The sequence below is a fragment of the Neomonachus schauinslandi genome, chromosome 12 (genome assembly GCF_002201575.2).
Source record: "Neomonachus schauinslandi chromosome 12, ASM220157v2, whole genome shotgun sequence".
In the NCBI taxonomy this organism is placed as follows: domain Eukaryota; kingdom Metazoa; phylum Chordata; class Mammalia; order Carnivora; family Phocidae; genus Neomonachus; species Neomonachus schauinslandi.
This window is the reverse complement of record NC_058414.1, coordinates 4,471,759-4,489,680: the sequence shown is the minus strand read 5'-3', so window position 1 is coordinate 4,489,680 and position 17,922 is coordinate 4,471,759. Positions and strand designations below refer to the sequence as shown.

Genomic DNA, 17,922 nt, shown 5'->3' with positions numbered 1-17,922 from the left:
GGCTTTGGCTAAGAGGTAACACTGAGCTGTGTCCCAGAGGACACACGGGCAGCGCTCATGGGCTCAGCGCCTTTCTGGTTGAAGAACAGAGTGTGACAAAGGTACAGAGATGTGAGAGGTCACAGGAGGTTCGAGGACATGCGATAGGTTTGTTATCTTACACGAGTCCCTCAGCCAGGGGCCTCTCAAGCCCGAGAGGGAGGCCGGGCTCAGACCTAGAAGGGCAGCAGCTTGAACTTGGAAGTACTGCCCACTCGTTCCCCTAAAACTATGTATCTAGTGGTTATAGTTCTGCATAATACCCGCATGCATAATTCCGAGATGTGGACCCATAGCCTTTATTATACTCATAAAGGGGTTACAGACATCTCAAAATCCAAGGCCCTCTGCAGAGAGCGAGGGGCCCATTTTGGCAAGTTTGAACCGGGAAAGGTGAATCTTGGCCCCTCGCCGGACTTCCGTGGGGCTTCTGATAGTTCCTCTTTCTTCCCCGTGGTGGCTTGCCGCCCCGAGAGCCAACCTGATAAGGTCAGGCCACAGGCAGAGGGAAGTGCCCGCGAGGTGTTCATCAGAGCCGTGGCAAGGAAAGCGGGGGTGGGGGGGCAGCTCTGCTTCCAGAAGGGCAAAGGGGATGTGTGCCTGGGCTGCAGATGCCCTGCAGGCTCTCAGGGACGGGGCACCGGCACCGTTCCTGCCCTCCCTCCCCCTGCACAAATGTGATTAGGGCCCTGCGGCACAGCCCAAATCAGGTTAGCGTCAATGAGCTGAGCCGGGGTAATCAGACCCCGGAGTAGAGCAGGTGCTGGGCTTGAAAGAGGCTTCTGAGAATTAGAACAAGCTGACTGCCGCTGTCTAGAACACAGCACGCAGGGCCAGTCGGGCATGTCCTCCCTGCCAGGCAGAGCGGCCACTGGCCTGGCCCAGGGCCCTGGGTTCTTTCCTCAACTAGCAAGACAAGAGTTCATCACACCGGGGTTCACATGATGGTCTGCTCCCCGCCCCTGTCCCCGTGTGTCCTTGACCCACCTGCAGGGTCTCACTCAAGTCAACTGCAAAGTCCGGATCATAAGAATATCCAGCTCTTCGGGCTGTTGTGGCAGCCGAACAGAGTCTGCAAAGCCCCAGGCCTGGGGAATGGTCCGTGCTCAGAACACATCACCTGCTCTGCTCTCCACTGAGCCTGCGCCCAGGACGACGAGGCAGGATTTTAGTTTTTACAGAAATGCTCCGTGCTCAATATGAAAACATTGAGAATGGAGGTTTATATAATGAGATCCAAAAATCTCATCTTAAGAGATGAGCCGTATTAATATTTGGTGAACATCACCCTAGATACTCTCCTGTGCACACAGTCATAGGTACAAAATAATTTCAATAAGAGGATATTTAATATATGTGTCATCTTTAAAACACATTATTGCCTTTATTTCAATTAGAACTGGAGGAAAATCAGAGGAAATTGAAGGAATTGCTGAATAATACATAGGTCATTCCTAAGAGATTCTTAAATTGAGAAAATAAACTATAAGCCAATATTAAGATGGTTGAGGCATTCTGTAGTTTTTTTATATCCTTTTTTGCTATTCTTTTAATGACTTAGGAAAAGCTTTCTAAGAGTCTCAGGCTCTACCTACCAAGCCAAGTGCCTTAGATGAAGCATGTTACTTACTATTCAGTTATAAATCAGGAAGAAATTGCAAGTACCAAAGAAAAATCGCATACTCACTTGGAGTCCTACTAAGTGAGTCATCTTGTCAGAATGAACCAATGCGGAGCGTGTGTGAGGCTGGCGAGGGGGAGGCATGCACAGCGGGGTGGGGGGGGGCAGGGGGCTAAGAGCATCGAGGACGCTGAGGTATGGAGCATCTAGACCCGGTGGGACCTAGTAGGCTGGGCATTTGTGCCGTAAGTGGGAAAACAGAAGCCCGGCTAGCTGCTAACCTCCAACCCAGGGGTTTATGCCCCAAGTGCTATGTGACTTTCGTGTGGTTGTATTCATCATGTGTTTGTGTTTCTGTATCTCTGTTTTCTGTATGTTTGACATCTTGGCAACCTCGCTGACCCTGGAGGGACCGCTCCTCCCAGGAGCAGCTGATTCAAGAGTCGGTAAAGGATTATCTTTCCCCAAACCAGCCAATCCAGAGCCTACACCCCAAACCACCTCCTCTATGGGGCTCCTGCACCCCAGGCCAAAAGCCCCTGCCCTCATCACCTCACAGCCAGGGACACTAGGGACAGCCCCCTGTGCCCCAAAGCCCATTGAAATTATTCAAACCAGCCAACCCTCAGCCTGCTCGCCCTGCGGTACCTGCTGTTTCCCGTGGAAACCACCATAAAGGCTCTGGCCTTTGCTGGCTGCCTCCCTCGGCCTCCTGACTGGTCCCAGTGCTTCCTCGTGTGGCCCCCCCATGGCACAGCATGCCCCCTCCTCTTGGGAACAGCCAGTAAGACAAGCTGTCTTTCCAATGGCAGTAAGCTCCCAATCTGGTGTCTTCGCTGTACCTGAATAATAGTAAAAAAAATAGTAAAAAAAAAAAAAGAAAAATAGTAAAAATAATAATAAAAAAAGTACTTGAATAAAAACTAAGAAATAGGGGCGCCTGGGTGGCTCAGTTGTTAAGCAACTGCCTTCGGCTCAGGTCATGATCCTGGAGTCCCGGGATCGAGTCCCGCATCGGGCTCCCTGCTCGGCAGGGAGTCTGCTGCTCCCTCTGACCCTCCTCCCTCTTATGCTCTCTGTCTCTCATTCTCTCTCTCGCCAATAAATAAATAAAATCTTTAAAAAAAAAAAAAGTAAGAAATAGTACAAAAAATAGTAAAGTAGTAGAAAAATAGTAAAAGAATAGTAAAAAAAGCACTTAGAAAATAGTTTAAAAAATAGAGAAAAGTAAAAATCATAAAAAATAGGAAAAAAATAGGAAAAAGAAAATAGTAAAAAAAGAGAAATAGTAAAAAAACAGAAAAATAGTAAAAATAATAGTAAAAAATAGTACAAAAATAGTACTTGAATAAAAAGTAAAAAATATTAAAAAATAATAAAATAGAAAAATAGTAAAAAATAGTAAAAATAGTTTAAAAGTGGTAAAAAAGTACTTAGAAAATAGTTTTAGAAATAGTAAAAAAGTAAAAAAATAGTAAAATAGTAGAAAAATAGTAAAAATAGTAAAAAATAGTAAAAAATGTACTTAGAAAATAGTTTTTAAAAATAGAGAAAAGTAAAAATCATAAAAAATAGGAAAAAAATAGAGAAATAGTAAAAAATAGAAAAATAGTAAAAATAATAATAAAAAGTAGTAAAAATAGTATTTGAATAAAAAGTAAAAATATTAAAAAATAGTAGTACAATAGTAGAAAAATAGTAAAAAAATAGTAAAAATAGTTAGAAATAGTAAAAAAATAGTTTAAAAAGTACTTAGAAAATAGTTTAAAAATATGAAGAAGTAAAAATAGTAAAAAAAAAAATAGAAAAAAAAAGAAAATAGTAAAAAAAGAATGGTAATTTCAGACACTCTGCTCCTGCCCCCTCGGGGGCCCACCTCCCCTGGGCACACCCCATTGCTACTTTGGAATCACTCCCTGCCCCTGGGCACGGGACAACGCCGGTCCCCGGGGAAGCTGCTGTCTCGCCCAGGTGACTGTGTGCGCAGAGAGCCAGGGCTTGTCAGCTGAGCCCTCCACGGGGCAGGCACGATGCCGCCCTGGCAGGAGCGCTTTGACTTTGTCTGAGAGGTGCACTGGGGTCTCCGGTCAGACGCAGGTGTCCTTCCACCAGGTTTTCGAGTTCACTAGACTGCGTGGGTCCCTGACCTTTTCTTCTTCATCTCTGTTCTCAGGGCACGTAGCGCTGCCGGGGCCTTCGTGGGGGCTCCGTAAAGAACTGAATCGAATTTTCCACCCAGACGGAATGAAAATTCACACTCTTGTCACATTGAGGGAGAAATGTCATTATCCAGAGGGTGCTGGCATCGTAAATCAATTAGGCTCTCTGGTTTTGTAAACATAATCCACTTTTTGATCACTTGGAGGGAGTCTGAATTTAGCAAATGGGTCTCAGCACCCATTCCATGTGGGGCAAAGTGCACATTCCCAGCAACACGAAGAAATACGATGCGGAGCCTGGTTTCAAGAGCTTCAGGGGTCCAGGGGGAGAGACAGCCCCGTGTGTGGGGATGACACCAGTCAGATGGTACCCATGCTGTCACCATCTTAAGTGCCCCGGGAGCAGGAGGGGCCCAGAAACCCGGGCCACGTTTCCCACTTGTGTGACCAAGCGTGCTCAATGCTGTCTGGAAACGCACCTCTAAAAATCGTTTCCAGTGTCCGTAGGGCTTTCTCATGAATCTCCTTGGAGCAAATCTTCATCTCTCGAGGACTGAAGTTCCCTTGGGAGCTGTGCCGCTCGGAGGAAAGGGCAGCAGATGAGAGCAAGGCATCCTCCCTGCCCCTCGGCACATGGGGAGTCAGTCTTGTGCAAGTGCTGTTTCCAACCTCACTGCCTGGTTTTCTGTGGGCGGATGTTTCTCTCGAAGCTTCCATGCAAAGACTGCATCTGCATCCACAGACTCAGGTCTCCGGCTAGCAGACGCTGATCGAGCACCACCTCTGAGGCTCTGGGCTCGACCGGGGGCAGCCGTTGTGCGTGCGGAGGTTACAGTAGTGACCAAAACATGGGGGCCTAAAAGAGGTCTGCTTTTTGCTCCCCAGGTGGTGGCTACGCTGGGGACCACGTCCTGCTGCTCATTTGACAATCTCCTAGAAGTGGGTCCTATCTGTGAGTATCTGATCGGATTTTCTTCTGGAAAATGCTCTCGGTATATGAAGACTTTAGTGGACCTTCTTCTTTGGGCTCTCCTTCTTCATAATATTAATAATATAGGTCAAGTTTATATTATAATATCATAACATATTTAGATAGCATAAAACATAATATAATGGGATGTTCACATAATAATAACTTCATATTTCGATGGTTTGCTAGACTCTTCTTCTATTTGCAATAGCATAAACCTCATTAGCTTGAAATCCACAAACCGAGAAATGTGGCCTAATTGGACCAGAGCTGAGCTTGGCTGAACCAACGTGCCATCGGTAAGAAAAACCTCTTGTGTGCCGTGCAGCGGGGCCACAAGACTGCGGGGCTCCGTCAACCCACCTGAGAGAACAAAGTCAAACTCTTCGAGCAAGCCCCACGAGGCTCGTGCATCTGCAGGACGTGACAGTTACCCATCTTTGAATGAGGCCTGACCTGTCTTCTTCAGCGTTTCTGGAATGACTGAACGCAAATTACCTAATGCGATTAAGCAGATCCAAACCCTGGATTTCTCCGGAGAAAAACCTGCTTGCTGTGCTTTTCGGGGCCGCTCTCCCCCTCCGGCCTCCCTCATGGCACACGAGTGGTCTCCCGGGGGAATGAGGAGTCAGAGAATCCCAAAGATGGAACGCGAGTAAGGACTGTGTTTCTGAAGTTACCGCTTCAACACGCGGCTCTGGACACCCAGCAGGTCCGGGAGGGGTTTCTGTGACAGAGACCTTCTCTTGGGCAGGGGCACGGCTTCCTGACCCCCTTCCCCTGTCCTCGGGGCATACCCGCTGCGCCAGGAGCGCGGGGCTGCTCACTGGGGCGGTCTGGGGTCCCATGGAGGCTGTTCAGGCCCTCAGATCACATCTCTGTGGCTTGTGCTGGACAGCACGCCACCTGTGGGTGCCGCTCCCCTCCCCGGCCCGTGTGCGTTACCCCCGCCTCTCCTAACGGGGACCCACCTGTGTGCACACCCGGGCAGCGTGGCTGGGCCCAACCTGGTCACAGCCCACCCGTGCAGCGGCCAAGCCTCGCCACTTCGGGCTGTGGGCCCTCCCGTCCCAAGCTTCGCGTCCCCATCTGTCAGGTGCAGTGGTCGAATGTCAGTCCTTCCCTCACAAGGCTCTTTAGAGGGTGAGTTCCTGCACAGAAATCGTGGAGACCCAGGGTGGAGGCAGGCGTGCCCGGGACCGGCCGTGCCCAGGGGCTTTGGGCGTGGATGTGCCCGTTTCCCTGCGCAACGTGTGTCCGGCGACAGACGTTTCTGTGAGCAGTGGGCTGAGGTCAGTGGTACAGAGCCCGGGGCTGGGACAAGGGACGCAACCGACTGGCTCAGGCCCGCGGCCATGGCGTTGGCCCCGTGAGCTGCGGACCCTGGTGTGCCAGGCTGAGCCCGCTGGGTGCCCCTCTGGCTCAGATGTCAGGCTGGGAACTGGATGTCCCTGGCGGGGGCTGGCAAAGCTCATGCCCAGGACTCTCAGATTTACGGGGCCGGAGCTCCTCGGCAGGGCAGAGCCCATGCGGCCCAGGCAGCTGACGGCCCAGGGGAGGCAGCTGGTGCTCACAGCACCCTGGGGAATTGGGGGCCCAGCTCAGGCTGTCCGGCGGTCCTGGAGCATCCTCTGCTCCCCGGATCGGGGGGTCGTGCCAGGGCCAGACCCTGCTGCTCACTGCCACAGCGCATACGTGAGGGTAATTTTGACAATTTACCACCGATGACGCTGTTACTGAGTGTCAGTAATACCAGCACCTTTCTGTTTCCTCCCCCTCCTCTGACACCATCCCCCTGACCGTCACCAGATACTTAGCAATCACCCAGGGCTGCTCTGGGATCCCGGGCTAGCCTCGTTCTGTGGTATGATTGGAATAAACCACTAAAACAATTCAGTCGGTTATTCACCCACCGTGATTTGACAAAGATGGTATGTGTCAGAAGATCGTTTTCCCCAAACCTCTGCTTTAGGAAAGATGTTTTCTTCTTGGTTCCTTTTAAAATGACTCTCCAGAGAGAGACTTGGTTTCACGTGGTCCCCTTGGCTGGATCAGTGGAGGTGTCCAGCAGGTTTTTTACTGGGGAGAGGAGGAGATGCCGAAAGCAGGGAGTTGAAGGTGACAGGTGGGAGGTGACAGTGGGGAGCGGGGGTGGGGTCCCGGGGAGTGCAGAAGGGGAACAGGGTTCACAGGGCAGCCAAAGCCCTGCCCAGCAGCACCGGGATGGTGAGGGGGTATACCCCTGATGACACAGGAAGGACAGAGGGATCCCAGTCCCTCAAAGACTGCCCTCACTTCCAACACCTTTCGAAACCACCCTCAGGTTCAATAATCCGTCAGAAAGACTTAGAGAACTCCCTGAAAGCCTCTCATGGGTATGGTTTGTTGCAGGGAGGAGAGGTGCGGGCCGAATGTGGGAAGGGACCAAACTCTTGTCTCCTCCCTCGAATCGTGTGGATGGCTAGCTCCCCCCAAATTATGATGACAACACACACAGAGTGGGACACCCCTGCCACTTAAGCTCACTGAGCCTGTAGCACCAGAGTTTGGGGCTCAGTCACACGCGCCCACCTGGCTCTCCTACGGTCTCTAGTTCCTCTGGGAGGGTCCAGGTAACCCCTTCCGTCCCTAGTTCCTGCAGAAGGCAGAACGAATATGGCCCAAAGCTGCCATCATAAATCATACCGATGCACCATCTGGGGGTCAAAGACCCAGGCAAGAAAGGACTCCTATCAGGCAGGGCACTCCAGGGGCTAGAGGTCACCTCCCTGGAGCTGAGGGCAAAGGTCAGTGCTCTTCTGGAGTAAAGTTAAGTCCCCACTGCACACCTTCCCCTGGTGCATCTCCTTCCCTTCCCTCCCGGGTACCCCCTCCCTGTCTTTCCTCCCCACTGCCCTCTCCGGGTTTCCCATACATTCCGGGATGGGTTGTAGCAAACATTCCTCTCACAAGGATGATGGCTGAGTGAGGAAAAGAGAGCCCTGTCTGCTGCTTCTGGAACCTGCTCCCCTTGCTCCTGCCTTCATGGCTTGCGTCCTTCCTGACTCGTCTGCCTGTGCAGGCCCCCCAGGGTTGCTCTGCCTCACCCCTTCCCTCGACAGTTCTGAACCGGACAGAGACATTGGAGCCCCAGACTCCTCCAATGTGTCTCTAACAGAAAACGAAGTTTCCTGACCGGCGGCCCCGTGGAGAGGACAGCCTGGATCTGCGGTTTGCTGTCTGTCCTCGAAGTGCACCTGAGGTTTCTACCTGCTGCACAGCATCTGGAGCTTGAGCAGGAGAGCTCTACAGGGATAGGACCACGGGCAGGGACACGCGTGGGTGAGCTGTGGTCTCGAAGCAGAAATCCCACGTCTTCCATAGGCCCTGTGCTCTCGCCAGCTCCCAGCTGCATCGTGTGGGGCCCTGCGGTGCCCACACACCGTCTGCCCATGAAACACGCTTCCGGGTGCTCAGACCCCAACCACACCCTGACCCTCCGGGGCCGTATTGCATGTGCTCAGAAGACATTTGGTCTGGATCCAACTGAGGGCTCTGATCCCTCCAATCCTGAAGTTCAAACAGAATCAAGGCTTTAAAAAGCCTCTTAGAGCTTTTATCAGCAGAGCTCAGAATGACTCGTCACTCCTCATGGCATCCTGTGTGATTAGCGAGCATCACACGTGGAAAGGTGAAGCTTGCATCTGTCAGTTGTCACAAATGCACGTGCCAGGGGCTGACTGAGCCCTCCAGGTGCTTCCCTGACCCAGTTCGGGTAGGATAGGACATCTGCTCCCCATCAAGATGCCCCAGCCTTTCATGGTTATGGATTGGATGATGGGCTAAGTGCCCAGAACACAGGGAGGGACTCATCACGATGCTCACACATATTTCTCACAAACCTTGGACCTGGTCTTGTCTCCCTTAGATTCCAGGTGCTCTTTTTATGTCCATTTGCCTGTGAGGAAGAATGAGCTTGAAGGGACATAAGGCCATACAGCTGCTAGGTGCTTGGAGGCAAGGGATGAACCCAGATAGTCTCAATTGAGGGAGCGCATTTAATCAGTACTCTCTTCCACCTGACGAGGAAGACGTGGTCCCTTCCTGCCAGGCGATTCTGGCAAGGTTGGAAAACAGAAATCATATTCACCAAGGAGCTTAGGATGATTGCAGGTAGCATGAAACAAACAAGTATGCTTTGTGTGCAGATGGTGTGGGGCGTGGGGGATAGAGGTCCCTGGGGCTGCGTACCCCACCGTTCCCCAAGGAGTTTGTGGGGAAGGACATTAGGATTGGTTAGCCAGGAGAATCGGGAGCAAATTCCCAGTGGGTGAGATGGAGGAAGGGCGAGAAAGGTGGTATAACTGGAATGAGGTGTGTGTGCAAGGAGCCCCGAGGGACAGTGCACGATGGCCCCTTAGAGCATGAGCATCGACCTTCAAGAATCAAGCAGGGCAGCTGATCCCATTTTCCTCATCTTCTACACAATCCCTGAGCACCTGGTCTGTGTTAGCTCCGTCTGCGGCCAGCTCATGACCTCTGCCCTCAGCTTCATTGCCTTCAGACCCGAGGAGCCTGTTAGGGTCCGGGACGGGGCCAAGAAATGCTATTGATGGTCAGTATGCAGTAGGAGCACTGGATGGGATAAGGCGGTTGTCAGGCCGCCATGAACAGGGCATCCACTGGGGAGCTTACCAGTCACCTCTGGATTTCAGGTACCAAGGAGGACATGTGGCTGCACATTGATGCTGCTTATGCGGGTAGCTCCTTCATCTGCCCCGAGTTCCGGCATCTTCTGAATGGAGTAGAGGTGGGTGTGCTCTTTATCTTTAATAAGATCCTTTTTTTTTATATAGATGTATTATTTATTTATTTTGGCGGGGGTGGGGCAGAGGCAGAGGGAGAGAGAATCCACAAGCAGACTCCTCGCTGAGTGTGGAGCCTGATGGGGCTCCCTCTCACGGTCCTGAGATCATGATCTAAGCCGACACCCAGAGTCGGCCACTTAACCCACTGAACCACCAAGGCACCCCTCTCTTTAATAAGATCACTGTTTAAAAAGTGTTATGTTATCAGTGACTTCTCCTTACAAGGCTGTGGCATTCCATTTGTCACTGCTGTGGTTTGTTTCAGCAACTTCTTTTCAAACAAAGTCTGTGATTATCAGAAATCAGATTTCCTTATAAGGGGGGTTGAGAATCTGCCCAGTCATATGACCTGTCTTCTGGAAGTACACCTGACGTTTGCAGCTCTTTTTCTGTCTGCACGAATCCTGGGTAGAGTTCTCATGGTAGGATAAATTTTAGCTTCTGAAACTGTGGGGAAATCTTTAGGAAGAATATAAAATCTTAATGCCTTTCAGATCAAGAGGCATGGATAAACGCAACCTGCAATTTTATTTGATATGGTTCAGTGTGATAGCATGGTCTGACCATGCACCTGAGCAGGGTATTACTTTAACAGATATTGAATGAGCAGCCATGGGTGCATTTAAATGTCTATACCGCTTTTGGAATTTGGAAACCGTGGCCTGTAATGCCCATGGAAACACCTGCTGCTTCTGAGAAATAGTCATCAAAACTATCGATCAAACACCCTGCTTCTCCACAGGGCCACAGAGGGTAATGTGGTGCAGACTTAATCCAGAGAGAGGACACTATGGGGGTGCCCTGATGTGTCATTTCAGGCTCAAGTAGGATGTTCCTCCAGCCAGGAACTTAGCTGCAGACACAATAAAGGGTCCAGAGAGACAGACTTTGCAGCGAGTCCAAGGGAAGGAGATAGTGAGTCAGAAGAGCCTCAGTCCTGACTTTATGCCCAGAGGCAAGGGTTTCATGAGATCCCGGGCCACACGAGGTGCAGGGATTAAGGGCATGGTCACTGGCATTTAGTGACTGTTTGAATGCTCTACCCAGGGACTAGCTGTGTCCCTGGGGGTAGGTTAGTGGCATCTCCAAACCTCACAAAGTGGATTTAGTAACGGTATCTCCTTCGAGGGGTTGCTCTAAGTATCCGGAGTTAATCATGTTTAAAGCACTTAAAAACAGCATCAGGCACACAGTGAGTCCCGTGAATGAGTGGGATCCTTTTATTATCTTTCACCACGGCAGCAGAGCCTGTCCCTGAGAACCTCTCTCCGCTCTCCTGTCATGCTGCCAATTAATTTGCTAATTGCTAATTTGGATCCTCATAATGCCGTAATACCAGAAAAGTGGGTGTCGGGTGTAGAATACAAATATTCCCATCTTCGGAAAGAATACCGCCTGGTTGCTGATGAATGAAGTAGCATTCTGGTTCATATCTCCATCATGTCTGTGCATTCATTTACTCACTCACTCCATAATCACTTATGGATCCCCGAATATACTCCAGACCTCAGCTCAGTGCTGGGGAGGGGCTGATATGTGGGGCCTCCAAAGGCCCCCGTAAATATGAGGGAAGGGGTTGTGGTGGTGTGTGAGAAGTTCTGCTAAGCATGCTAGAACCCCACGTTGTGAAGTTCACTGCCAGAAGCCGGGTTTGTGGGTGTTATGAAAAAATAAACCTCTCTACCATATAAATGACTCCTGTCATAATACATTATACATTGTACGTTATACAGAGATGATGCATATGACTGGGAAGGTCTCCCCCTGCACCTCAGGGATGGAGGGCAAAGTGTTCATCGGGGATTTGTGTGCCTGTCCCCAGGATCTGGTCTTTCTAAGTATCAGGTTAAGGATTGCACAATCTTTTGCCGCTACTACTCTCCTCCTCCCCGTGATCCCAGGACCCCGGGGTTTCGGCTTTCATAGGGGGTGACTATCAGGCCACCGCAGCGCTGGGCACTGGAGCATGATGGTATCTGCAGCAGACAGGATTTTCATGCCTGACACTGAGTCATTTCCATGTCTCCCGCATTGTTCCTTGCGGGGCGAGGGCCTTGCTGCTCAGCTGGTCTGATAAGGGGGCTGCAATATCCTGCTCCGTCCCTAGCCCAGAGATAAGAACTCTTTGCCAGCAGGAAAGAGCACAGCAGTTGGGTAATGAAAGATGATTAAACACACCAGCCACCACCCCCTCCCCCCGGGAAGGGAGCTAATAAAATTCTCGGCAAACAAAACTCTTCTTTCACCTTTTGTCTCCTTTTATCAACAAATGAAACGTGTTGTCGTTTCCCGTCTCTTTCTCAAAATTGCTTTTATTGAAACGTGGAAGGAAATGAATCTGCTCCCCCCAGAGCGAGTTAACACTTGAGGTTGCCGTCAGTCCAGCAGATGTCTCCCTGGTGGCTGGTGGTGGGGCGCCCATCCATGGCTGCACCCCTGGGCCCCCAGCGGGATGCAGCTCCTGTTCAGCATCCAGAGGATAAACCTGGACATGCATTTTGAAGAATGCAAGAATGCACCACTTAGAATAGCGCAGTGAAAATGCCCAGGGCCCTCCTCGGCCGGTCTCAAGTCATTGAAATCTTATTTTCTGCTTGGAAATATGGCGGCCCCTCAAATTGATGAGCTAACGCCTGTTTTTGGCAGTTGCTTCCCATTGTCTTCCAGGAAGGGAGCCCGTTACTGATAGGCGTGCAATGAACTTGGATATGATCTTTAAAAATAAAGAAGAAAACGCTTAGGTAATGTGGGAAGAGTTGTTGATTATTGCACTAGCGTTAGTAAAAGAGCCAACCCATTAAATAAAAATTAGGGTGATCCCAATTACCGTAGGTTAGATATGACGTTTTCACCCTCCCACTGCTTAGGATGATACGTGTATTCTGAGAACTTTGCTAGTTCGTGAGTTTTGAGGAAGGTGCCGGCAGAAAGTATTTCATAGGCCAGATCAGTACAATTTTCTACACAGTACACGTGAATTCAAATTTGGATTATTCCAAAGAATCTAATAGTTTGAAAGGTAGATACATGTTACATGACTCCAGACTATGCAAATTTGAAAGTGTATGACCTAAAATATTGATGACATCTCGTTTTACAAGGAAAGGTAGAACTGTGAATTTTCCCAATTAAAAATGAGTAGGGGTGGGTTCTACAGGGGAGGGGGGTGGGAGGGTAGGTTAGCCTGGTGATGGGTATTAAAGAGGGCACGTTCTGCATGGAGCACTGGGTGTTACATGCAAACAATGAATCATGGAACACTACATCAAAAGCTAATGATGTAATGTATGGGGATTATCATAACATAATAAAAAAAATAAAGTAATAAAAAAATGAGTAGGGGCTCACGTGGCTTCAGAGCAGGAGAGCCCCCAGAACTGTGAGCTGTGTCCCTGTTGCTGCTGGGAGCAGGCATCTCCTCACAGGGGGACAACAACTCTCTTTGTCTTCTCTTGGGGTCGCCCTTGAATTGCATGTTGGGGTTCCGCATGTTTTGAATTATCCAAGGTCCTCAAAATGTATCCCCTTGCTTTGAATGTGATAGCCCTACACCAAAATCAGGATTAACCCAGAAATAAAAGGGAGTGTTAAGAGGAAGGTTCTAGATTAGCTCATTCCAGTCCCTCATTTATAAATTCATAGAATCATCCCACTGAGGGCCCTCAGCCAGGCAGTGGGAGCCCTAAGGCCAAAATCTGGGGCTCTTTGTCCAAAGCCTATGCCTCTTTCCATTGTAAAAAAAAACGAGATTCTTCATTCCACTCTTCAGACGAACTTTCTGGATGTCTCCTAGGGGCCTGGCATTGCATCCCAAGGACTGCCAGGGGGTCAGGGGGCCTGCACGCTCAATTTCTGCGGGGTGCCCCTCTGCAGGCACCTCCAGCCCGACCCAGAGAGTCAACCTCCTCCTCTGAGCAGCGACCCAGTGCTCGTTTTCACATTGCATCCTGAGGACTGCTCTCTGGTCAGATCTTCCCGCCTCAGCAGGAGCTCCTGGGAGTCAGTAGCCATCACTGTGGTCCCTGGAACCACCCCACCACCCCCGGCTGGCTTACCACCCACAAATCTTAACCACCTCACATCAGCAATAGTCACAGCACAGCCTTCCACCTGGAGAGTGTACTCCGTGTCAGGAGCTGGGCTGAGGGGTTCCTGGCTGTGATACCAGGATTTCTCCATAAAGCAGCCATTCCCATTCTGGTCCACACTGAGTAAGCTGTTGAGCTGGGATCAAACCCTTGCTTTGTGCTTCAGCCCAGAATCAGCTGTTATCGGCTCCATGTGTTCATGAACTACGACGCGTTCTTCTCCCTTGAAAATGAGTACAAAGAGGTACAGAGGTCAGGTGGCTGCCCAAGGGAGTTTCAGAGCCCAGACCTTCCCAACTGCCCTTGCGCCCCAAGCCCCACGGCCTCAGTGACATCCCCCCCACGTGGTCTTGCACTTGAGAAAACAAGTTGTTAACTATTGTGTGTGGAGTCTCGTTTTATGACTAGACACTCGTAACTGAAATGTCTTCTTCTTGTCATTACTGTTCCTTGGCAGTTTGCAGATTCATTTAACTTCAATCCCCACAAATGGCTGTTGGTGAATTTTGACTGCTCTGCCATGTGGTGAGTTTCCCCGATGGCTGGATGTCCATGCCCCCACTGCACTTGAAAAGAGTGGCTTTCTAGAGAAGAAGCCTGGCAGGGGAGGATGCCATCGCTGGAGGACGCGGACGTCCCCCGCGTACTGCTCGCCTCCCTTCTGAGCCATGGGTGGGATTCTTGCTAGATCTTACCCTGGTAGTACCCTGTTGACCAGAACATGGTACGGCAACGTGGCTGCACAAGAAGCCAAGGGTAATACAGAAAGCTCGCTAGCATTAGCAAAAACAATGCAAGGAAATTGCAGGCATCTTTCTAATTCGGTGGTTTCTGTGTTTCCATTCTTAGGTGTTTAACGCATCTAACCATCAGGGCTTAAAAGCATTTGCTAAGGAAAAATAAGAGTAATCCTATTTCCCACGAAATTCCTGAAAATTCTTAATAGCAGAGCCATAATTACATTGGTTTATATTTAGGGCAAGAAAAAGAATTCAGAAATTTAAGTGGATAATATTCCATCGCGCGGATGCTGGGAGTGGTGTGGGAAGAGTGGAAATTGGTTCTGCTACATTCATTACAGGAAGAAAGAGGTTAACCAACCTTAAGACTGGGGCGCTTTGCATGAATTTTGTGCAAAATCGTTCGGTGTGTAATTGAATGAATGGTTTTTCACCTTGGAGGGGTGAAGAAAGCAGTTCTCACCCACCCCACCCAAAGTCTGTTCTCCCGGTTTACTGAGTCATCCGGGCTCTCTTTAACTATTTTGTCCAAAGATAAAATCACATTTTCAGTGCTTTACTAAAAAATGAGTTCAAATCAGTTCTTTTTTTGTCAGCCTTTGACCCAAACTTTGGTATGTGATTTTCAAGCCCCTGTGGATATGAGCATTCCAGGCTTAGCTCTGTCCGAAATACTAGTAAGGATCTTACAAGCTATAGCTTTTATCAACGTCAGTGTTCTTTTGTATTCTCGTGGCTACGTTTGTCTATTTTATTTAAAGTGGAACGCTTGAAGAATAACTCAAGCAGGGTGTCAGAAAGTCCCTTTTTTTGAGCTTTAACTGAGACTGAAATATAATTCTGTTCTGCTGGTGTATTTAGCCAGATTGTGGGTCCTGGGCACGGAGCTGGTGCAGAGCCTAGAAGGGGCTCTGCCGCCTCTGTTTGGGGAGGGGTAGTGGCCTCAGTGTGAGCTGATGGGGGAGCCCACAGGGTCCTTAGTGGCCAGTAAGGTGTCCGGCCAAGAAAGCCACCCAAACAGCCTGGAGGGTTGTCGGGGGTGAAGCGATGGGGACCAGGAGGGCTGCTGGGTGGTGGTGGCCAGAGGGGCTCATGGTGCGCCCAGACATTTCACTCCTTACCTGGGCAAAATAATCCCATCACACATAGATGTTTAGGGGCACCTGGGGGGCTCACTCAGTTAAGCGTCTTGACTCTTGATCTCAGCTCAGGTCTTGGTCTCAGGGTCAAGCATTTGGGGCCACGATCTGTGATCATTGAGATATGGTAAGGATGAATACAAAAACGTGGCCTCCTGTCCTTGGGTCCAAAAAGCCAGTGCATCGGTTAAGGACGAGAGAGGACGGCTACATCCGTGGCGTGGGGGGGAAGGGTCCGAGCCCATCACAGGGTGTGGTGTGACCGGGGCTGCCGTGGAGGCGACCTGTGGGAGAGACGCAGGGAGACAGGGGTGGTGCCATGTCATGGGAGAAGGACAGAGGTGAGGCTTATTCCGTGCTGAATAAAATTCCATGTTAAATGTCAGGGCAAACCCCGGTGTTTGCAATTTTGCCCCTAGAGAAGGGCAATCAGTATGGGGGACCATGGGGAAGATGGGGAGTCAGTGCGACCGGGGGGAAGATGGGGAGTCAGTGCTTGAGGGGCTGCCTGCCCACCTGCGGATTCGAAAGGCCGAAGGCATGAGTCAAAGTTTGAATTGGGAGAGAGGATATGCTTTCTGGGTCCTGAGCTGCTGGGGTCCTGGACAGAATAGCTGTCCAAGATTTCGAGGTGATTTCACGCATGTGGGGAAATCCATCCTCCCCCAAACCCCAGGGTTCATCCCGTGATTTCATAAACACAGAATATTGGTTGACGGCATCTGGTGTTGAAGGGTTTGCATTTCAACATGAAAACGGCTGCTGTCAGCTTCTTCAGGCGCTGGGCTAGGGCCTCTGGGACAAAGACAGAGACTTATTTCCTCATGATTCTGGAGGCTGGACGCCAGAGACCAAGATGTGGGCAGTGCTGGTTTCCGCGGACGCCTCTGCGTCGGGTGCAGACGGCTGCGTCCCTTCTGGGTCCTCTTCTTGTAAGGACACTGGTCACACGCCGGTCACATTGGATTAGGGCCCAGGCATTAACCTCCTTTTAAATCATTTTGCCTCTTTAAAGACCCCGTGTCCACATGCAGTCACATTCTGAGGTCCTGGGGGTTAGGTCTCCAGCCTATGAATTTTGGGAAGAGGACACAATTCAGTGCATAATGGTGCTCCCAAGAAATTACGAGATAAAACCACAAGGCTGACATTTAGGGGATTTAAACCGGGTCAGCTTATTTTAAACCCTACATACAACCTTGATTATGCCAGTACTTCCTGATTAGCTTATTTGATTCTTATCAAACTTAGGTTTTATTTTGATCTCACTATACCCAAGCCCCCTCCCTGTTGTTTTTTATTGTTTTTTGTGTCTTCGTTGTTGTTATTGCTTCCTACAAAGAAGTTGCTCTCTCCTTTTGGCAGGGATGATGTTTAACATCATCTTGCTTGCAGAGGGCCCTTCCCCACAGCCATCTGCCCCCACCAGGGACGGCACAGTGGAGGTGTGGGCAGGACAGCATCCAAGTTGGGGGCAGCCCCGTCCAAACCAAGAACACCAAGGAAGAGGAAAGGTCATGATTTCATTGGAAAGCATTTAATTTTGAGCACCATGGAGCTGAGACCAGAGTGTTATTGTCCCTGGGCTCTAGGGGTCCCAGCCTTGGGACAGAGTTTCCAGTAAATGACATAGAGCCAAAGTAAAACACAAAACTAAATAAAATCAAATATAGACCAATGTAGATTGAGATCCAGCAGGGGAAGGGCTTGGGAAGAGAGAGGGCAGAGGTTCATGTGAGAAGCTTGGTGGGTGGGGGGTGGCCAGGAGCTGGAAGGTAGGGGGACTATGTCGGGGAGACGCCTCCATGGTCCCCTTCATTCACTGCCTGGTGGCTGTAGACGGAGAGGTCACAGAAAGCCTATTTGGTGACAGGGCATTTGACAAAAGGCCATGTGAGGTGGTAGACCAAGCAGTCCATGTACCCGGGCTGGGGTTGGTGTGTGTGTTGCGGGGGGGGGGGGGGCATCCATGCAAAGGCCCTGAGACAGATGTGTGCGCAACGGTGAACGCGGGTGGAAGCTGCTGAAAATCGTTCAGGTGGTCCACATGGAATTAATTTGTTTTAAATCAGCTCTCCACATTTAAAATGGGCGTTTTTACAGATACATGCAGCTCTTTAATGTCTCACTAAGTAATGCGAGCCCTTACAGCACCGTTTCTGTAGGTCAGCGGTGTGGGACTGAGCAGGCCTGGGTGGGACATGTGTCTTCCCGCCCGGCACAGCCCCTCTGGCCTCCGCACTCAGTACTGGGGCCAGCCTGGGCTTGGGCACAGGTGAGCGCCAGGCTCCTGGGGCACACAAACTTTAAGGATTATAC

The 17,922-nt window shown here is 50.2% G+C and overlaps 1 protein-coding gene across 1 annotated transcript in view; it reads left to right on the top strand.

Annotated features, from left to right (window-relative positions):
* The window catches only part of DDC (dopa decarboxylase), a 62,690-nt gene that overhangs the window by 21,003 nt on the left and 23,765 nt on the right, over nt 1-17,922 (top strand). The window contains exons 6-8 of the mRNA XM_021703696.1: nt 4,705-4,771; nt 9,484-9,578; nt 14,182-14,249. Of these exons, the coding sequence (XP_021559371.1) occupies nt 4,705-4,771; nt 9,484-9,578; nt 14,182-14,249 (230 nt within the window). The remainder of the gene's footprint in view (nt 1-4,704; nt 4,772-9,483; nt 9,579-14,181; nt 14,250-17,922) is intronic.